This window comes from Mus musculus, chromosome 7, assembly GCF_000001635.26.
Source record: "Mus musculus strain C57BL/6J chromosome 7, GRCm38.p6 C57BL/6J".
NCBI classification, from domain to species: Eukaryota; Metazoa; Chordata; class Mammalia; order Rodentia; family Muridae; genus Mus; species Mus musculus.
In genome coordinates this window covers 109,153,059-109,175,674 of record NC_000073.6, presented here as the reverse complement: position 1 = coordinate 109,175,674, position 22,616 = coordinate 109,153,059, and the positions used below count along the sequence as shown (strand labels likewise).

The following is a 22,616-nucleotide window of genomic DNA, read 5'->3' as shown; positions in this document are numbered from 1 at the left end:
CTCAGCGGCCCACCACCCCACACATCCCTCACTCAGGCATGCGGTCACACAGGCACACACACATGCACAGACTCCCTCACATGCACACACTCAGGCTGTGCTTTTGTGTTTTGTCAGAATTAATGAGAAAAGTTCCCGTGCCCTGCGGGTAATTAGTGTCCTTGGAGTTAAATAAGCTAATGGCGGGCACCTCTGGCCCAAGCAATTATGTTTGTGTATTGAATAATTGATTCAAAGGGGGGGAAGGGCCGCTAATCAGATCTGAGCATAATGAATTGATTTAATTAACAGGGGAGTCTGAGGGGCCCTGGGAAATGCAAGCTGCACTCTGGTGAGAGCGAGCGCAGCAGACTGCAAGCGGGAACCCAAGCGCGCGGCTGCGGCGGCTGCTCCGGCCCGGGCTCCGGCCCTAGCTCGGGTTCAGGCTCCCGCTTGGCTCGGGCCGGGTCCCAGTTGCTCAGCCCACGCGGCCGCGGCCCCGCCCGGCGCCCGCCCCTGAGCGCGCCGCGCCCTCGCTCGCTTGCTCCTTCCGAGCGCCCTGCCCGCCCGCGGCGCTGCGCTCCGGGCGCCGCTCCGTCCGCCCTCCTCGGCGGCCACGGGGCGCGGGGCCCACGCGCGACCGCGGGAAGCAGCGCAGTCGCCCCGTAGGTGACAGTCCGAGCCGCGAGTCCCTTTGCATCCTCCGCCCGCACCCGGCTGGAGCCGCCTGGGGACTATGGTTTTGGACCAAGAGGACGGTAGGTGCTCAGGGACACTTGGGAACAGCGGGGGCTCTGCCGAGGCTACCTCCATCCCGGTGACAGAGGCCCAGGCACCGGTCTCGACCGCTGCTTGGAGCCTGTTGGCGGCTTCCCGGAAGCTCGGAAGCTGGACGTGTGCCCTGTGTGTGTGAGTGTATGTTGAAGGTGCCAGGAGGCTCTGCGCCGCCCCGTGTTCCTCGCCGGGATGAGGAAGTCTCCCCCCCGCCCCGCGCGCATCCTGGAGCCTGTTAGCTGGGCACACTGCAGCCGGGAACTTTCTCTCTCGCTCTTGCCCCATTGCAGGCATCCGGAGCATACAGAGAACCCGTGGGGTGCGGGCTTCCCGGTTGTGGTTGTACCCACCGCCAGCCACTCTCTGGGCCTCCTTGAGTATTTTCATGTTTTTCCATACCGCAGTGTGAAAGGGAGCCCGAGAGGGGTGCTCAGAGAACTTGGCGGATGAAGGTGTATTCTAAATAGTTTGGTCCTTGGGTCCGCCCAGCCTTGCACCTGGGGACTGAGACTTCAGGGCCTACTTGGTGGGTGGTGTTATCTTGGCCCTCTGCAGGGCTAGGAGGTTGCATGCCATCAGTTCACCCAGACTACATTAGTGAGTATCCTGCTGGTTAGGATAGATGGGTGGACTAGACAAGAAGTTTGGGGCCTTTAGGGTCTCCTACTGTTACCAGATCTACCAGACTACCAGGTCCGTTTGTATTAAGAATCTCATTTTCTCTCATTTTTGGCCAGGTGGGTTGGGGTTGGGGGAACCCAGGATAGTTAAGTGTCTTGCTCTGCAGCCCAGGCTGGGATCATATTGCTTTTCTTAAGGAGCCCCGACCCCTAAGACTGCTGTAAACTTTGGGTCTCACAAAATCTAAGTCTACCCTTGGGTCTGACTATTCCCTCCCCCGCCCTCCCCCTCCCCCCAACTGCACTGTAGTTGTCTGGAGAAGTCATCTCTGTACCATCCTCTGGGCTGAGGACATTCATGCCTAGAGTATGACATAGTAGGACAAGGAGACTCCGAAATTTAGAGTTGGGAGCTGCTAATCACTAGGAAGAGGGTCTGTCTGTCTGGTCTCTTCTTTGGTCCCAATAATTACTTGTCTTGTCCTACCATCTTCCCCTATAGTGATCAATTGTCCTGGCTTGTTCAGGACAGTCTGTTTTAGCATAGAAAGTCTGGTAGCAGAGGAAATCCCCGAGTCTTAGGGCAGACCTGTGTCCTTCTAAACCCCTAGCTGTTTAGGGGCTCGTATACAGGGGTGGGGTGGCTCTCATGGAGGGGCAGGGTAGATTTGTGCAGATTTGGCTTAGGCCTTTCTAAGGCCTAACAGTTTATGACTGCAGTTTCTGAGAAGGCCTCTCTAGACTCCCAAAGAGGGAGTTTGCCGACGGTGCACTTCTCCACTGTAAGCTGGCTGCAAATTCCTGTGCATTGGCTGCTTTTGTGCGTGTAGTGGAAAGGCAGAGCATCAGAACCTGGCCAGCAGGCATTCTGATGGCACGGCAAATGATGCTTTACTCTGTCCTGTGGCTGCCACGTGCACAGGGAAAGGACCCTTGTCACCCCTGAATACCTCTCTAGTAACCACTTGGTCAGTGTGTAACCCCATCTTGGAGATAACGTCACTGTGCTTCAAGAAAGGCCCTCGGGGCTCCGGCATGTTGGCCAGCCTCTGAAGATCTCTGGATTAATCTAGCCTGCCTGGGCCCTTAGGCATCCAGTGAAACTGTCCCCCACCCCCAATGCAGGAACCCTTTTCTTTGGATGTTTCTGCCAGGTACAAGGATGAGCTGCTGGGACCTGTTCAGAAATGTGTAAGGCAGCCACCCCCATTCTCTTCCTAGAAACTTTGGGGACTGATCAACTGGTGTCCCCTGGATGTCCCCAGAGGCATTTGGAGGGCATTTTGGAGCACTTTTGGTGTGTTGAAGTGAGATGGCTCGTTCACCACCTGTGGAATGTGTGGAGTGAAAACTGTCTCTTCCAGCCCCAGGGCATCTTAGGATTCCACCCAGGACCTGGGCAAGCCTGAGAGGAGGAAGACAGGAGGGTGCAGCCCACCTATAAGTTTAAGAGAGACCACCCTACATGTGAAGCTCACATTTGGCCCCTTCCTAAGCACCCGGAGACTTGCTGGGCAGCACTGCCACTTAGTTCTGGGGTTCTCCCTTCAGAACAAGTTAGGGGGCCATGCTCATAGCTAGGGTGTAGAGGAAGCCACCTGTGGGGACAAGCAGCCTTCACAGACAGCATCGCTTCCCTGCCCATATGCCCTGCCTGCTTCTGCAGCTCACTGCCTTGTGCCTCAGGCTTGGGAAGCAGGAATCCTGGCTCCTCAAAGGGATGCTGGCCAAGTGGCTGCCTGTTGGGTATCTTGGATGCTGGCATGAGTGGAGGTTCAGACGCAAGAGTGGGAATGTGATCCAAGCTGACTGAGTCGTCGTGGGTCAGGGTCAGGACCCCAAAGCAGGATGTAGGCCCCTGGGGATCAGGAGCAAGACTACAGACCATATGTCTCCAGATAACCCAGAGATAATTCTTCAATGCACTGCCCTTGCCAGGCCCTGTACTTGCTACATTGATTGGCCCCCTCACCTAGCGGGTGGGGGAGGGGGTGGGGGGGAGGCTGCACCAGTTGGGCTGAGGGGGTCAGCAACACTGAAGCTTCCCCTCACACCTTGAGGGCACAGCTCTGGCTGCAGTGGTAGGGGATCAAGCTTGCAGTCCTGAGGGACAGTGAGTCTGAGCAAAATGATATATTTAACATCAAATATACTCAAGGACTATTAGGATTAAGTATTCAAGATGAAGGGGAAAGCGAAACCCTCTGAGCTGCGAATGAGGCATCTCATTAGAAACAGCTGCTCTTCAGTCTCCTCAAAGCCTGACTTCCCTGCCTAGGAGTGAGAAAGGGCTACACTCCCCACCTCATCCTCCTTTAAAGTATGGGGGATGGGGTGCCGCTCCTAGGATCTAAAGGGCAATGCTTGCCTTTTGGTCTCCTGTGTATGAGATAGTGCCCCACCCCACATTGTCTCTGGAGCACCACAGTTACCTTTCACATGCTTTTCTGTGGCACCCTTAGAGCCAGAACAGATGTGACTAGTTCATAAATAGGGAAACTGAACTAGTAACACACCTTTAATCCCAGCACTTGGGAAGCAGACTCAGGCAGATCTTTGTGAGTTCAAGGCCAGCCTGATCTATGGAGTGAGTTCTAGGACAGCCAGGGCTGCACAGAGAAACCTTGTTTAAAAAAAACAAAAAACAAAAAAACAAAATGGGGAAACTGAGGCAAAAAAGGAAGTGATTTTTCAGAGCTGCTATCTATTTTTTTTTAAAGACAGGGTTTCTCTGTGTAGCCCTGGCTATCTTAGAACTCACTCTATAGACCAGGCTGGCCTTGAACTCAGAAGTCTGCCTGCCTCTGCCTCCCAAGTGCTGGGATTAAAGACGTGGGCCACCACTGCCTGGCTTTTGTTAATTGGCAACAAATGGATAGACTCCCAGCTGATAGCTCAGCAAGAGACCCAGCTTCCTACACCTGGCCAATACCAAGTCCTAAGCAACTGCCAGGACCAAGCTCCTAACATCTCTATCTTGAGCCTTCTTGAGCTGAAAGTCATCATTTCCACTCCCATTTTGGAGCTCTAGAATATCTGGGATGGGGGCAGGGCACCCTTGGGGGTTTTAAAGTAGGTGGCCTTCCTGGAGTAGGCAGCCTGGACAGGGTTTTTCAGGGAAGCAGAGTCTAGGAGGAGAGGCACTGGACCTGTTTTCCTTCCTGCTGTGTGAGCAAGAATTGTCAGCTCCACAACAGAATTTTTTCTGCTATATCCAGTGTCTTAGAATAGTGTGTGGTACATAGTAAATGCTCAATAAATATTTGCAGACGAAAAAACACTTTCAAACAGCTATGCTTGCTCAGAGAGAAGCTGAAACAGGATTCTCCCTCTGCACACAGAATCAGGATGTTGATGGATGGTGGGAATGGGGGCAGCATGACACCGCTGTGATCAGGGACAGTCACTGTAGGACTCACAGGAGTTTTGTACCCTGCAAAGGAATTCACTTTACCAGACAACTATAGAATCGACTAGTAACCCTAGGCAGAGCTGGTAAAGAGAAGACATGATTAGAGAAATAGCTTTCCTATGAGGAAACAGAAACCAAGGTTGAAGGGTGTGGGGCAGGCAGCGTCCACCAGAGTGACATGGGAGACCAGGAAGAAACCTTGGTACCCATCGGAGTCATTCGCCGAACTGGAGCGGAGAGGCCTCCAGGTGGCGCTGCAGAGCCGGGCAACCGCGCGTCTCCACTCCCCATTAACCCGGCAGGGAGGGGGGCCTCGGGAAATGTGTGCATTTATTCAGTAGCAGGAGTGCAAACCTCATACATTGAGGGAGAAAGGCAGCGGGAGACGGCCGCCGAGATTCCCCCATCTCTTTGAATATAATTTCAGATTGAGATTCAGATTAAATCCGAGGGGAAAACACTTTATGAGGCTGAAAGCTGTGTCGTTGCCAGAGCCAGGGTTATGAGCTATCAAATGCAATTACATTAAGACAGATTATACTGGGCAAATTGAGCCATTTAGAAGGTGAGAATCAAAGAAACGGCTCTGATCCTCTCTTCCCCCTTCTCTCTCCCTCTCCCTCTCTCTCTTTCTCTCTAAATTGCAGTTCGTAGTTCCTTGCAATTCTGAGGCACAAAAGTAGGTGAGACTGCTTTTGTATCTGCGAAGTGCTTCACTCCTGAATGTAATTCTAGCTGAGTGCAATCTAGGTTAAGAGCCGGACAAGCGGGTAATTAGAGCCCGCTTGCTGCCGGAGGACCGGCTGCCCAGCCGAAGCGCGCCCGGAGTCGGCGCCCTTTTCCCGGCCGAGCCGAGCAGCGGCTGGACACGGAGCGCCCGAGATGATGGTGCTGGACAAGGAGGACGGTAGGTGGCAGGCAGGGGTCCCGACGCCCCCAACGCCTTCACCGCGGCGCGCGGGATGCCACGCACCGGGACCCAGGGACACAGACGCGGGGCCACGCCAGGTTGTGGAGCCAGCCGGCGGCCCGGGGAGGGAGGATGAACCCGAGTGGGGTGGGCGAGCTCCTGGCCTCGCGCTCCCTTGGTCTCTCGGTCTCCGGACAGTCGGGCGGGGCGAGGAGATTCGCCGCGGGGCGGCGTGGAGGTTCAGTGTGCCCTCTGGTCTCCGCGCCCTGGCGCTTGGCGCTGAGCTTTTGGTCTCTGCGGCTGCTCCTTGCTCACCGCAGCCATCACCCCCGCGCCCGCCGCGTAACCCGAGAGGCACTGAGTGCCCAGCAAATCAGCAGCTTCAGGGAGAAAGGAACTGGATAGAGAGCTTGGGGGCGAGCGAGAGCGCGGGAGGACCGCGCAAAAGCCGGGATGCAAGCCCAAAAGGAGAAGGCCAACTGGGTCCTCCAGGGAAAAGCTGCCCACCAGCATGACTTGGTGAGAGGGACGTCTCCTGTGATGGCCTCTATCTCATGTCTCCTTGAATGTGAAGGCGGGAGTTTGAGCCAAGGCAATTGTCCCACCATGGGCCAGTAGCACTTCAGAGAGAGTGGTTTGAGGGTGACCTGGAAGTATGGTCAAGAGCCTGGGTGCATTCAAGACGGCTTCGGAGCTGAGAGGTCACATGGCTGTAGACCACTAGCAGTTGGTTTCATAGATCTACTCTGAAGTCATTTTTACTGGGAGTGCCTTGCACTAAGTAGCCTAAAAGGTAGGGGGGATCCCAACTGTCTTGAAGGTAAAATACAGCCTGTGTCCTGTGACCTAAGACAGGCAGCAGGTCCAGGGAGTGGCTGCCCCAGAATGCCTCGGGTCCTCTGTGTGTTCTGTAGGTGCTGTAGGGAAAGGTGGGCAAGACTGTTGGCAAGCCCCCTGTTAATGCCATTTGGGTGGGGACTGGAAAGGCTAGGAGTAATGAATGGGGCATCCCCAGGAATCCTCCTTTGGGTTTGTGCCTTCTGTCCCCTGAGGTGTGGTTGCCGTGACGACCGCTGGAAACTTAAGTGACTTGTTCAAGGTCACACCAGTGTTCAGTTGGTTGCTGTCTCATGCAACTGTCCCGGACTAACTATATCTTCTGAGGTATCAGAAGGAAAAGGCTTTTAAAAGGTTCAACCTGGGTGGATGTATGCAGGGAAGGCATAGGGCCGAATAGTCCCCAAAGATAGGCTCTTGGCGTGAGTGAAGGAAGAGATAAAAGGGGATCTAGATGATTCTGGGCTGGCTGAAGGATAACAGCATCTTCAGCACATTCTCCTCTATTCACAGACCCTGGAGTTCCAGGAGGCCATCAGAGTACTGGGCTGGTCCTGTTTTATGTAGAAGATGAGGTCTGGGGTCAAGCCAGACAGGGAGAGAAGAGCCATTGATTTGGCTGTTTTCATCAGTAATTCCTTATCCTGTGTTACTTCAGATCACTCTCGCCCAGCTCCAGAGCTCTCTCTTGGTTATCTACAGGGACTGTCACTACGAGAAGCATGTGGAAAACAGGGTGCATCTTTAACCAAAGTTATCCCACATGCCCAGCTCCCCAGGTCTAAGCCAAGAACCCAGAAGACCTGAGTTTTGTATGAGGGAGCCATCAGTCTAGGAAGATTAACTATTTGTTGGCAAGATGGCATTTCCACCTCTTCCCAGGGTCTGCCCTAGAATGGTATGGGCTCTGGGGACATGCTAAAGGGACTGCATGTCTGGAGGCCTTTATACTTGCCGGGTAACTGGAGATCTTGGGCATATGATTCCCAATGGTCTTCACCAGAACTACAGAGGGGAGCTCAAGACATCACTTCATCTCTTACCTGTACAGCAAAATAATATGGCGCCTTTCACCAATGAATGGTACTACTGGTCTCTGGGGTCCATGACAATGTAAGGAAAGCAGGTGGCTGGGTTCCTGAAGGTGGCATCTGCATTGGGGAATGAAGAAAAGCTGTGTTTACACTCACCTGCCTTTCCACACCTACTGCCTAACTTCATACACACTTCTGCCCTACCAGAATGCAGCCTTCTGAACTGCATGGCAGATGTGGTGCCCTAGGCCCTAGGGTGTGTTCCTCTGCTGCACAGAGCACCCATTGTCTGGCAGCAGCAGGACCTCAGGCCTCCCATTAGTCTCCCCCAACACCTTTTTTGTACCCAACAGCATCTTGTTGAGAGAGGCTGGGTTCTTCTGGTTGAAGTCGGCTCTGCCAGCTGCAGAGGACCAAAGCCCTCGCTCTGCTGGGCTGTGGGGCTTTCATGTTGCACTTCTGAAAGATAATAAAATATCAATCGTTTTGCCCTAGCAACGGGTTTAAGAGACTTTCTGAAGTATTGAATCGTCAGAAAAAAAAAATCTTTTTTTTTTTTTTTTTTGCTTTTAAGCACAGTGCATTATTAATAAAGTGATCCATTAGGTCGAGCAGTGAAGGGTCACCACAGAGACAGAAAGATCTGTTTTGCAAATGGTTAAACTTTGGGTTTTAAGATTAATTGCTTTCATTTGGACGCTTGCTCTTGGCCTAGCTATCTCCACTTTACTGGAACTCAGGGTTCAGGCTTTCTAAATGCTGTGGGTCTCCCTGTCAGCAAAAGGGGTGGTGAGCTCCTCCAACTCCCCTGGAAAGAGAGCCCATCCCCTGGCACCTGCAGCTTGGGCTGGCACCAGACTATGGACTTGAAGTGTGGGCAGAGGAGACTGAAGTCCCAGGGGAGCAAAGAAACTCCTACCCTGAACCCTGCAAATCAAATTTGACCTTTACTGATGGAGAAGTGATGCCCACCCCACTCCACCCCCTCAGTGGGGACCAGGCTGAAGAGTAAGACCTTGAGCTGTGAAGGCTTAGGCAAGAGAGGATGCTGTGGGCACCCAGCTGGGAATGCCAGCATGTTCCCAAATGCATGCTGGAGCAGGGCTGGTCTGGGTCTAAAGGCCTCTGTAAAAGCCCAGCAGGATGGCTTGGGTGACCACAGGAAGCAGCAGGCACATTGTGGAACTAAACAGCAGACATGATTCCCAGAACATTTTTTAATAAGTAAAAAATGCTTAAGGAGAAGGGAAGCTGGGTTGGGGAGGACCAGACAGTGGAGTCTTCAATTGTTAATGACTGCTAGGAACACAGCCTCACAGCTGACTCAGTTTGTCTGTGCGGTTGCTGCCAGCAGGGCCTCCTGGTCTGTCCCATCATGCCTTAGACTACAGAGAGTAGTGTGGCCTGTGGAGATGGAGACTGGGAGCAGGCCACAGTATTGTTCCATGGCTGAGACCCTAGCCCAGTGGGTACTTCAGCCAGCTAAGGGCTAGTAAAGGCCTGGCATGGATGGCAGAGTGGGGATTCTACCTGGCACTCACCTAGTGCCTGGCAGGAGGGTTTGTCTTCATCCACACCTGCTGTAACCAGCTTCAGCAGCAGCCACTCTGTGCTGGGAGGGAGGCGTCACACATCCTGAGCAGCAGGACAGTTACTGCCCCTTCCTGCACAAACTCAGCCAGCCCTGGAGTCTGTAAAGATGAGGCTCCCCCACCCCTCCTGGAACGAAGAGCAGAGAGGCAGGTGTTCTGCTCAGCTCCCCTGCTCTTCCATTCATTCGCCCACACAGAGGACTAAGGGGGATGGGGGACAGGGAAACAACATAAATTGGTCTGTCGTCCAGAATCCATGTCTCACTAATGTACCCAGATTAACTCAACTGTAAATTGTCTCCTTGGATGGCGGTGTCTTGCTAAAAGTTTCCCATATGATTCATGATTTGGATTGCTTTTAACGGCTATTGGCTAAGCAAGCCGGTGACTGTACAAGGTGATGCAATTGGCATTAGCGAGGGGAGGCACGGGAGCGTGTAATGCAGTCAATACTGCATTAACTACTGATGCCCAATTACAGGGAGCCTTTCAGGAGCATTAAGACCAAGGGACGCTGAGATCACTAGCCGCTGCTCGCCTAAAAGCTTCACCCTTTGCGTGCCGGGGCTCGGCACTGGCACGGCCACCGGCTTGGCCTCTGTGGCTACGGGAGCTGCCCATCTCCCTGGCTCTCTTGCTCAAACCCTGCCCCGCAAAGATACTTTTAGCACATGGAAATATGCTGGGGTCTGCCTCTCACCTCTTCTGAGAATTCATTTCCTCCCTTACACCCTCTCCCAAAGGAATCAGACCCAGTGGCAGGCCAGTGCCACCTTCTTTAATTTAAAGGGCCTCTCAGCAGTTATGAACAGGACTTGGACGTGGTTTCCTTTGGTCTCTCAGAAGGATGATTGCTGATGAACATTGGCTGCAGACCCTCTGTGGTCCCAGGAGAAAGGCTTCTGAGATTCAGCCTTGTCTGGGCTGCCAGCTGGAGGCAGGGTGGGAAATGGCTGTGGCTGCATGGGCTAGGCCATCTTGCAGTAGAAGACAGAGCTGTGGTGGTAGAAATGGGGAGAGTGGTGCCCATGAATGACCTGGGTCATGCAGAGTTCTGAGCAAATGCAAGTTCAAAGATTTGGTGTTCCCCGTACCTGAACGGTGCCTCACACGTGGCAAACCTATCTCTCTTTCTGTGTAACAAAGAGGTCAAACTTTTTGCTTGGATCAATACTCCAGGATCACAGGGCCTCCCAGCACATTCTGATCAAGGCATTAGACAGACCGAGGGATGCTTAGGACAGATGGTAGAGAAGGGGGCATTACTACAACCGCTACCATTCTGTTGAGCTCTGCCAGTGCAATGTCTGCTCTGTCCCATGTTGAGGCTGCTTTGCCTCCATACCCTCTCAGCTCTGCAATGAGAACAATTCCATCTGCCTACGTTGTCACCAGAATTAAATGAGGTGCTGTCTGTGCACACACTGGCCCAACAGGAAACTCCCATCATGATGGGAGGCATCTCTGTTCCATGCTCAGTTTCAGTGTAGTCTGAAACAAGACCGGGGCCCAGTCCAGTGGCACGTTCACTAACGAGAACTGGGCCATGCTCACTGTCCCTCCTGGCTCTTGGTCATCCCTGGGGGACAAACTGCCTTTACTTTTTACTGGTGTCTGGCTCCTCAAGGCAAGTGTCCCATGGGAAAAGCCTTCAAGAATACTCTTCCAAGTCCTTCCATTTATGTGGGGGCGGGGCCTAGATTAAGGGTCAGAGAAAGCAAGAGAGTTGTCCAGGATTATGTGGAGAGATGGCACCCAGAGCTTCAGCATCTTTCTGGTTTCCATGTCCAGCTGATGTCCCTACTGTTCTGGTCCCAGGTCATGATGAATTTGGGGGCAGACCATCACATGTACTGGAACAACATGCCTGCCTGGGTATCCCAGTCATGGTCCTAGGCAAATTACTCACCTCCCAGTTCTCAGATGTAAGACCTCCTAGAAGGTGACAATGGACACACATCTGTCCTGGGCCTTTTGAGCTGAGAAGTCCCACACACATGGATGACATAGCCTATCCTGCCTATCTGAGTTGCATGGAGATCAGATACACTGAGGCACGCAGGAATCATCCTAGTACCAGGCTTACTAGCACTTTCTAGCCTCCTGGCAGGTCCCTACTCAAGATACAACCATACCGTGAAGGCACCTTGGAGCGGTTGCTGAAGCTGATTTTGTGCATTGCTCCCCAACTCTGAATCAGTAACATGACATCAACAGCTTGGGATCGGCCACAGGGCAAATAGTTGTACCAGGAAACAGGTCCTTTTCCTGGAGTGCCAACAGCTGAGCTCCTCAGCACATGTCTAGGTTGTGTTTCAGTGGGATTTTGGACCTACCCCTCTCTTCTGCTGCTACCATCTTCTATCCCATCTACCGTCTGTCTCCTGGTGCTTATTACAGCTAGAGAGAGCTGACCTCTGCCACCCTGGCATTCATTCTGCCTAAGGCTGGCTGCCACCCTAACCATCACACCAAAAATGTAGCTATAAAGTGTCCACACTGGCTTGTGTTCCGAGTAACCCCAGTGTTTGCCTCCATTGCTTTGCTCCTGTTGCTCTCCTTGCTCCACACGCGATTCCCTCTTATTTGGCCATGCTCAGAGATAGCATCCACCTAGCAACAAGCTTGTCTCTCATTGGTTGGCTTGTGTTTATGTTCTAAGGGAGGAGCCCACGGGGACTGATACAGCCAGAGACAAATTAAAGCAGGTGGTGAGCAGGCTGAGCCAGGTTTCAGGGACAGATACCTAGTGTGAAGGCCTACTGGGCTGTATCACCAGCTCCGTCTTCCCACCCCTTCTTCTAGGCATTGTCTGGCTTTTCCTGAGGGACCTGATGATTTCAGGACAGTCTAGCGTGAATCAGAAGACCTGAGCTGTGGTCCTTCCTAGTTGAGAGCTGTGTGACTTCAGACGACTTACTGGGTATCAGTTTTCTTCTCTCTACAACATGAACTGTACCCAGTATCTACTGTCTACAGATGCAATACACCAGGAAGCCTCATGCCCGTGGGAACATTTCCTCTCTGCAATGTGATTTTCTTGGTCCTTAGGTATCATAAACATACAGCAGCTTTTGTCTTACTAAACCCTAAACACTAGTCATTGCCCAATGCATATGTATCAGTGATTTCTACATCACCAACCAAAATTCAGCGGCTTGAAACAATAAGCATTTATTTAGCCTACAGATCGTTGGGTTGGAGATTTAGGCTGGGCTAGGCTGGGAAGTTTTTTTCTGATCTCAGCTGGGCTTACTCAAACCTGGAGGTTGGAGGATGGCTGCTCAGTTAGATGCTGGGGTAACAAGACTCAAGGCCCTTGTCATCTAGCCATGTCACCTGGCTAGTTATCATGACAGAGATGGATCTAGAGAGACTGGATACATACCAGGCTTCTCGGGGCCACTGTTTGGTATGGGGATATTGTCACTTATGACACATTCCACTGGCAAAAATAAATCACAGTCATCCCAGGTTCAAGAGGTTGGGAAACAGGTTCTACTCTTGAAGATAGGAGGTGGCAGCTTATATCATGAAGGACATGGCTACAAAGAGGTATGGAGATCAGACAGTTTTGGATCCAACCTTCCATTCTTCCCCAGCATCCTCCCTGTCTGATCTCATCCAGTGCCCATCACGACCTTAGGAAGAAGCCACTCTTCTTATCCTCGTTCCACAGATGAGAAGTCATGATACAAGAGCCTGGTGGATTGGTCCCAGACCCCACAGCTTCCTAGTATCAGAGCTGGGCTGTGAGACCAGGATGTCTGATGGTGGAGCCCTGAGCTCATTCTCTGGCTTCATTTCCCATCTGCCATCCTTGGGGCTGAGGAGAACTCCTGGGGGAGCCTGTTTGAGGAAGACCTGGGGTGGGAAGGAGCTCTCTAGGTGTGTGTGTGTGTGTGTGTGTGTGTGTGTACCTGTGTGTGTTTGTGTGTATGTGTGTGGCTGTGTGTGTTTGTGTGTATGTGTGCCTGTGTGTGTATCTGTGTATTTGTGTGTGTGCCTATGTGTGTGTGTGTATGTATGTGTGTGTATGTGTATGTATGTGTGCATGTATGTGTGTATGTGCATGTGTGCACACTTTGGAGCCCTGGGCCCGTTCCTCCAAAGACAAGATTTGGGGTAGAAGCATTATGAGTCCATCTCCACTGCTTCTCCTCACCTTCCTCTGTCCTGCGAAGTCACAGGACAGCCTGGAAGGGGGTGAGACTCCATGGCTGGCCTTAACTGGCACACATATGCAGATGCAGGACACATCAAAGTCATCGGTTGGCCCCTGGCCTCACAATAGGGCAGTAAGTGGGCTGGTGAGAGGCCTGTGTACATTCATAAACCAGCTGATTGAAAAGCAATATTTCAGATAAATACAAGCCAGCGATCTATCAGTGGTTGTAATAAAACCCAGGCTTCAGGCTGTGATTTTATTTTGAAATAATAAGAATTGCTTGATTCTTTTTACTTGAGTTACCATGGTAATTCCGGCGTGGAGCGGTGTTATATTGATTTAGAAAGTGGACAGTAATATTTCTTTTGTGTTATTCTGTTTCTAGGCCTTGATTTCTAATTTCTGCTTGGAGATTACTTTTATAAATTTCTTAAGTCCTTCCACTTTCTCTCCCCCCCCACCCCCAGTATAATTTTCCTCTCATGCACCACGATGTTCTGAGCTTATTGGTTTGCTCTTATTTTAAATTAAACTTGCTGGTTTCAAATATTGAAATGACATCTTTGTCTGTGTCTGTACTTTGGTTTAGCAAAATATTACAGTCTGACGCTCTCTGCTTAATAATTTAAGGGAGGCTTTCTGTCGGCCCTCACTGGGTGCTGATAACTTATGACTCAACCAACGCAGGCCTTAAACTCGTGACATTTTAATATTGTGTGGCGGGAGCAGTCGCCCCTCTGCTCTCAGTCTCCGTGGAGAAAAATCCACATGGCACTCCAGAAGGAGTTTTAATAATTCAACCTTGCTGGTTGGCTTTCTGTGACTCCATTGAAATATGTGTGTATGTGTGTGTGTGTGTGTATGTGTGTGTGTGTGTGTGTTGGTGGGGAAACCTATGCTTTCCAGAGAATTCAGGACAGTGCTAGCCCGGACTCCCAGGATCCATAGCTAGCACCCTGATCCAACCCGAAATCCATCTTTTCTTGTATATATACGTGAACGGCCATCCTTAGTGTCAGATGAGAAGGATTGCCTGCGAATGCCAGAGAATGCTTGAACTCTTTGATCCACTGTTTTATCTTGAAAAAACAAGTGGATCTCACACAGGTTTTGAGTCAGATTAGGTTCAAGTCCGACCTCTCCACACTTGCTTCCCAGGCCTATCCTCCTGAAGAAAGCTTGTAGCTGTCAGCCTGCGGGGTAGGATATGTCTGCAGACTGCCTCAGTGACCTGAATGGTGGTAGATGAGTTACCACTGTGTAGCAGCTAGCTTGGAACTTAGCACCTTGACACAGAATACAGCTGCCATCTCAGTTCTGTGGAACAGGGGGCTGGGGCAGTTTGACTGGATCCTTAGAGCCTCTCAGAGATGGTAATGATGGCATCTGCCAGCCAGAGGTGCAGACTCTTCTCAGATCCACCTGGGGAAATGATCCCCTTTCTGCTCTCTGATTTGCCTATAAAGATTCAGTTCATGGGTGGTTTGGGCTAGGGGCCTCTCTGGCTGCCTACTACAGGTGACTGACTACAGGTGCACTTCTGTGGGCCTCAGCACCGCACAGCAGCCTCTGCACTGTGAGCTTGCTTTCTTCATGAAGGCCACCAGTGAAGACTAAGGAGAAAGCCACAGTCAGCTTCTGCCACTGTGCCTTAGGGCTCAGGTGTCCAATGGCTACCTGCACTTTCCCCAATCGTAGGAAGTTCACCTTCTATCTGGAAGTCACAATGTCTAAAAACCAACCAACCAACCAAAGCCAGGGGCTCATATAGCCCAGGCTAGCCTTGAATTCCTGATCATCCTCCTTCCACTGCTCCATTTTGCTCCCAGAGTAGGAAATGCATATCACAGGAAGTGGGTAAATCACAGGGCTGGAATGAGGCCCCTGCCTGTCAGGAGCATGAGGAAAATGACTGGCTCTAGTGTTATGAACTGAACACACACACACACACACACACACACACACACACACACCTACCACATACATAGACATTATTTCTGGAAATGGAGGTTTCCAGACTTCAGGTTTTTTTTTTCTTTTTTAATTTTGTTTTTTATTAAGTGGTAAATATGCTATGATCAGTTAGGGGCCTACAGAGCAGCTATCTGGTGGGACTTAGTTGTTCAGAGCCTGCCCTCTCTCAGCACCTTGGAAGAGGTAAGGGTGGTCCCTTCTGAGCCAGCCTACCTGTAGCTGTTAGCTGAGAACTCCTATCTCTAATGGCTTTGCTAGGTGAGAGGAAGACAGACCTGTAAGGCAGCCTAGGCAGAGATGGCTTTACAGTTCCCTGTGAGGGAACAGGACTCCTGTAGACTGGAGCACTCCCACAGGTGCCTAAGGAACACGGAGCTGAGAGCCAGAACTCCAGCATCCCCATCCTGGCTCATTGCCTTGTAGAATGTTTTTGGGCAGGTCCTATCCCCATTTACATTGGCAGGGTAACTGGACAGTTGGGCTGTTTGCTTTTTGATGGGAGGCTGCCTCTTTGAGGCAGCTGCACACCCACCTCCCCTACCCAGAAGCCATTTCCCATCTGTGAGGCCTCTTCTTGGCAGGGGCCAGGACCCTGGGGAGTATTGGGCAGGGGGCAGGGCTCCCTGGGGCACCTGGTTGCAACCTGGCATTGACTCAAGTATAGAGTGTGGTATTTTCACCTGCCTGTTTGCCCTAAGGATGCCTTCATCCTGCTCTTTGATCTCAGGCGGGGTTTATCAAATTCATGGCAAGTCTGTCTTACCCACAAGAATAATATCTCATTAGTATTATTGAAAATGCAAAGTTAAAAAAAAGAATCCAGGAAAAAAATTAAAATCGGTTGAAATAATTAACACAGAGTTAAGCTGGCAGCAGTCAGGCCTGCACCTGGTAAAATATGTTATTGACTAAAAATTGACAGAAGAATCAAATCTTCCTGACAAAATTTAGATCTGCAGAAGTTGGCTCCGGAGATATTTTCTGGGAGAAATAATTGTCACAAAAGAAGTCTCAGCAGTGACAAACACTCTAATTTATAAAATTTGATATGAGCTTTAAAAAAAAAATCATGGACCAAGCAGTCACTATAAAAAATTAAAATAATTGATCTTGGTAAAAAAATATACAAATAAATTGGGGGTGTGGCTGGCTTCATAGTGTTGAACAGAAAAATTGATCAAGAAATCCAATTGGCCCAATGAAGCTTATTAAGAATTACTTTCTTAATTAAACCCACTACCACTGGCATAGTTATTATGAAAATGCAGGGGTCAAGAGCAAGATCCCAATAGAAGGTTAGTCCATTTGGTCAACTGAACCAACAGGTGAAGGGGGTCCAGAGTGGAAGGTCAATGCAAATCATAGATTCATTTGTCCCAGGATGAGGTGGTGGCTAAAGAGGTGGCTCAGAACTAAAGCTCAGAGCATCGTGGGTATGACCACAGCGTTAATCATTGACGGAAACACACTATTGTGAGCTATGGCTATGCCTTGGTAAGGGTTGAAGATTCGTGTGGAGGTCAGTGGGAGAACGTGGAGGGCTGTGGGCAGAGTCAGGATGCTTTATCCGATCACTTGGGCTACTCTGTGAGAACGGACTGAAGGAAGGAGGCTAGAAGCAGACCGTGGAGCTTGCAGTGGGAGGAAGGGACCCTCTTCCGGCTCTGCGACGATCACGCTCCACTCCTCTGCCCACGTGTCCTTTGTTCCTTCCTTTGGCTTCCTTCCTAGCTTGCACCCTGGGCCTATGGAGGAGGCAGTGGAAAGGGGCCTGGTTTGATTATGAAGGAGGTGTGCTAATGTCTAGCCTCAAGGAGAGAGAACCTTTAAGGTCATGGGTCCAGACACTGCAGATTCTTTAAAAGAAATAACAGTTCCATGCAGGTCCGACGAGTTGCTGCGGAGGTGGTTTGCTGGCTTAGGAGGTGGCAAGCACAACCTTTGTCCCATGCCTGCTCTGCCAGCCTCTGTCTGTGAGATCTCAGGGAATTGTTCTTTTGCCCACTGCATGGTGACCCTGGGCATTCCACTTAACCTCTCTGATCCTTGGCTTCCTTAAAAATAAATTAGGGCCTAGAGCATGCTTGGTGTTCCCTACACAAATTTCAAGACTGAGGAACTGTTGGTGGTTTTGGAAACCCAGGAGTACCTATCATAACTCCGGCCACCTTTCCTCTGACATCTCGGTCCTCAGCTCCTCAGGACCTAAGAAGAATTCTCGAGAGTTATAGGGTAGTTTTCCTAAGGTACAGTTTTCTGAGATAGCTTCTCCCCATGAGACCCTAGGAGACAGGCTTATACATAGAAAATGGACACTTTTTCATCAACATTCTGTTGATATGAAGGCCCAGACATCCCTCTCATAAACCAAAGCTGTAATGTCCCCTTCGTGAGGCCATTTCCACAGATGAGAGACGTGGAAGCTAGCCTGCCTTTGTGGAGATAGCCCTTAGCCAAGACTCAGGGGGCCTTTTCCTGCCACAGTGTATGCTTGGTACCCCCTGCTAGCCAGATGCTTTGTCATTTTGACCCTTTCAGACTAGCCCCTTCGAGGGCATCCGTGCCTCCTTCCCTCTTGCCCATGTGCCTGGGATTTGAACTTTCACCCAAACTTGAACCTGGCCCAAAGTGAGGCCCCAGGAAAGGGCACAATCTCTCCCCAACCTCCACTGTGATTAGATCATTGTGCACGCCATTATATAGTTCTGATGACCCATAGGGCACAGGCCACACTTCATGTGCCACTGTGCATAGTCACACTGCTCTATATAGAACAGGTTCAAGGTTCTGAAAACCAGACCCTTCCCCACAGGCATGCCCTCTTTGCAGATAGGGCCTAGTCCTTGAAGGGCATGGATGCTTCAACAGAGAGCCCATCCCTGCTTCCAGAAGTGAGGTTACCTGCCGTCTGGTCCTTGCTGGGTTCTGGGATTCACCTGTGCTTATAACAGGATGTGTACATACTATGGCATATGTGTGGAGGTCAGAGGACTACCTGAGGTATTGGTCTTTGCCTTTTATCTTATTTGAGACAGGGTCTCTTGTGTGCACACCAGGCTGGATGGGCTGCACACCTCTGGAGATTCTCCTGTCTCTGCCTCTTGTGTTCTTGTAGTAGGACAGGGATTATAGACTCATGCAACACAGTTTCCAACTCTTATGAGGGTTCTGGTGATAAGTATTTTAACCACTAATCCATCTCCTTAGCCTAAGACATTTGTTGTTAAATGAACAGGGCTCAGGGCTGTTTATGGGAAAAATTCCCTAGTCGTCCAAGCTTCTGGGAGAGGTTACCCACTGTCTGGTCCTTGCTGGGTTCTGGGATTCACTGTAACCTGGCTAGCCTCAGTTTTCTGGTCTGTGACATAGGGCTGGCACTCTTTCAGCTCACCTCAAGGGCTTTGACAAGTAATTACCACTTGTGGAGCATGCGAAGAATTATGGGTGTTATTGCTTTAATTGTTTGCATTCTTTCTACACTGTAAGTTGGGTATGGCTGCTACGGTTTTGCTTAGGCAAAAGTTGAAGTTCTTGGAGAGACTAAAGAACAAGTCTACCTTGTTAGCCAGTGGTAGAGCCTCAACTTGAACCCAGGCATGTCAGAATCCTTAAATTCTCACTGATCCCCTCTGCTGCATTCCCCCACCCCGGAAACTGAAGTGCCCGTAGCAGGTCATCCCCCTAAGAGGGGCACACAGGAAGGGCCTTTAGGTAAAATTCTCTGGGCAAGTGGTTAAAGTAGGTAGAGGACAGCTGGGACCATCATGGAGACATGACTGTCTTCTAGACTGCTCAGATCAAGCCTGGAGGAAGAGACTCTACTCAGCTGACTGCGAAGGTGAGCAGAAGGTTGGAGGCACCTGGGAGTTTCTAGTATTTGCCAGTCCAGAGCTGCAGAAACCCGGAGGGGTTTACAGGAGCCCGTGGAGATCTCACCCAGGAGGAAAGATGTGAGCAGGCCCCTCTGGTGCCCTTGATCCTCACCCCCACTCCTGCCTACTGATGCCTTGGGGGGGGGGGCGGGAGGGGGTGAACCTTGCCTGACTGCCTCAGTTAGCCTGAGCTGTAATAAAACACTTTAAATTTATTGTGACATTTGGATTTAATTAAAAAGTACATACTTAGAGAAGTAGAACATAATGGGTAGAGAGGCAGGGCGGCTTTTCCCCTCCTTTCTTCCCCAAACTAATTAGCGTTGTATTTTAAATTGTTTATGTGCCGCTAATCATTGTAATAAATCATTTATACTGAAAAAGACACACTCGACTGTGCCCGCCGCGCGGGTTCCGCTCGCCGGGCTCTATCGCGTACAAATTGATCTAGAAGTGAATTTATTAACCACTGGGGAAGAAATCATTAGTGCTTTCTCTAAACAAACATTCCCCAGGTACGCTTTATCGCCACAGTTTATGCTGTAACTAAAAGGAGCATTACCCAGGCTTTCGCTGCAATTTCCTTGAAAAGCCAGCAACCCACTCCCAAGCTAGGGGGTCCTTGCCTCCTTGCCCCTAAGTGGTCTGGGAACCCCAGCTGCTGTTCAGTGTTCCTTTTAAAAAATAAGGAGCTCCCCATGAAGTGGATCCAAGACGCTGATGCTCCTGTGGCTGTTTGTCCCCTGCTGAATGCTTCATGGTTATTGAGGTTTATATCTTAGGACCACTATGGCATAGAGAGGGCCTGAGGTTTAGGAGAAGTGGGGGAGGCTGGGCTCGCAGAAACACTGGGATCAGAAGCGTTAGAGGGTTGCTTCCCTACACAATCTGAGAAGACATCAGCCGTGGGTTGACTGTAGGTGAAAAGTCACTGGGGTTGGCCGGCCCCAGGTTGGAGCACAGGACCAAGAAGGGATACCTGGAGCACACTCTGGTGAGTGTCCTCTTACGAGCTCTGAAGCCCTTTCCAGGGTTTGGCTGGAATAATCTGATCTGCCCAGGTTCCTGGTGAGACCTTTTGCCCTGTGTATTGTGGTGACTTCACAGTCCCCCAGACATGGCCTGACAGATGACAGACAGCTTGTCCAACAGGCAGCTCCCAGCTACCCATAGCATGTGGTACAGCTGGTAGCTGCATTAGCAGGAGTCTATTCTACTGACTGCCACATAGTGGCCTCCTGCTTCCTGGAGCCTGTGATCCAGCACCTCCACCCCTACCCCCACCCCTGCTTCCCTGGGGCTGTGCTACACACACACACACACACACACACACACACACACACACACACACACACACCTGCTCCCCTGGGGGTATGTTCCAGGTCTTCTCTCTCCATTTTGCTAGAAGGGAAGTTTATTCTGAACAAGGATCTCCCCTGGGAGCCCATGGCTGGTCTAGAATCCATAGCTACCCCACCTCAGAGTCCACCATCTCAGCTGCTTGGGTCCCTCCCACTCCTACAGAGAAGGGCTATCGCAGCCTTTGGGGTGGCAACAGGAAGCCTCAGCCCTATGCTGTTGCAGCTTGTACCTAGAAGTTTCCAGTCTTTTTTTTGTTTGTTTTTGTCTTCCTCCAGTGTCCGACTCATTGTAGCTAGCAGGTGCTGTGCTCTGCTGCTTCAAGAAGGAAGCAGAGCCCAGCAGCTGGGAAGGCTGAGCCAGACTGTAGGGTCCCCTCTTTGTGCCTCCTGGAGAACACATTTAAAACTTTGAATTCAAAATTGATTTTAAAGGGCCCTAATCTCTGATCCCCGACGCTCACGGTGTGTCTGCAGCTCCTGCCAGACTCTCGTTTTCTGGTTCAGCGAGTTGGTGCTCATGTCCCTGATGCTGTGAAATTGAGACTTGTCTGAGAGTGTGAGTCCTCCTCCTCCTCTGTGGAGAGTGTAGGCCTCTTGGGAGCCCCGTTTCATTAGATGGGTGACGCTGGCTTTACAGGTGCCCACGTTGTTGCTGAGTCACCGTCTGGGGAACACAGCTTCCAGACACATCCCTCTCACAGATGTGTGGCTCCGGGTAACACATCTATAAGAACATGGGAACTGGCTTCTGCAGCCTGGGATAGGATTGGGAGACTCGGGACAGAAAAAGGCTTGGGTCTGGAGTTCTCTATAGGAAATTTCAGGGGTCTTTTCTTCCCATCGGCTCCTAAAGGCTCAGCCTCGGTTACAAGGGGAAAGTGGTCATATTTAGATACCCAGAGGGACCTTCAGAGAATAGCAAGGTACATAGGGTCTGTATGAGGAGCCAAGGGGTTCAGGACAAGCTGAAGAGGAAAGGACTGCGCTGTTGGCCTCCCACAGACCCATGAACCCTGCAGCTCTGCCTGTCACACCCTGAGCAGGTCAGAGTGTTTATGTGTAAAGGAATCATGGGGTAGAGCCCTGGGATTCACCTCTCAAAAACTCTCTTCAAAAGAGCTCAGTCCATGAAGTACTCTCTGTACAAGCATGAGGTCGAGGAGCCACATTTGATCCCTGGCACCCATTACAAACAAGCATGCATGCATGCATACATACAAGAGAAAAAAGTCGTTCGTGGCAGGCAGGACTGAGTGCTGCTACCATAGCTGTCTCTTTCTTTTTCTTAGGACCACCGAGCCACAGGTGTCTTGGGCTATGTGGCAGAGGGGCAGCAGTATGCCATCAGGGCCCTCCCTGCTCTGGGCACCTGCCTACATAAATCTGCCCACTCCAGCCAGAGATGCTTGCCAGTAATATCTGGATAGCTGCCATTAAGTCTCTTCATTCATTTATTGAAGCTATGCTTAGGGCGGCTGTCGGGTTCAGTATGAGGAGAACAGCTGTAGAGAAGACAGACCTCAAGAATTACACCTTCCAAAGGAAAACAAAAGCAATGGTCAGTTGCTATTGAAAACTCAAAAGGAAATGACAGGGAGGGAGGGAGGGAGGGAGGGAGGGAGGGAGGGAGGGAGGGAAGGAGGGAGGGAGGGAGGGAGGGAGAGAGAGAGAGAGAGAGAGAGAGAGAGAGAGTATGGTGGGTGAAAAAGTCCTCTCTGTTGATATTTAAGCCCCAGGATGGGAAGGCAACAGGCACTGAAGAGCCTGTATGTGCAATGACCCCGAGGCAGGAGGTGGATCTGGAGTGTGGTGGAGCTCACTGTGGGATGGGGAGGTGGGGGCCATACTGCATGAAGTTCTTACAGGCTGTATGCAAAGCAGGTGTGCCACGCTCACTGTACTGAAAGCTGTGGGAAGCTTTGTTCCAACCTGGGTAGTGACCAGCAGCCTGGTTTATTTGGAAAAGCTTCTCTTGCTGCTGAGTGAAGAATGAGTTGTAGAGCAGTAGGCTTGTGGGACCTGTGCCCAAAGTAGGGTGAAAGGTGGATCTGGTGGTCTGGGGGTGTACTTCAGCTGGTAGAGT

General features: G+C 51.0%; 1 protein-coding gene across 4 annotated transcripts in view; it reads left to right on the top strand.

Moving 5' to 3' along the window:
* Positions 1 to 467: 467 nt before the first annotated feature.
* The window catches only part of Lmo1 (LIM domain only 1), a 36,643-nt gene continuing 14,494 nt past the window's right edge, over positions 468 to 22,616 (top strand). The window contains exons 1-2 of one of the 4 annotated variants that reach the window (NM_001382564.1): positions 526 to 737; positions 5,433 to 5,692. In NM_001382564.1, coding sequence (NP_001369493.1) covers positions 5,668 to 5,692 — 25 coding nt within the window. In that variant the 5' untranslated portion in view covers positions 526 to 737; positions 5,433 to 5,667. Of the gene's footprint in view, positions 738 to 5,155; positions 5,693 to 22,616 lie in introns of those variants that run through there. The other 3 variants (NM_001302205.1, NM_057173.3, NM_001302206.1) reach the window with 3 other exon arrangements.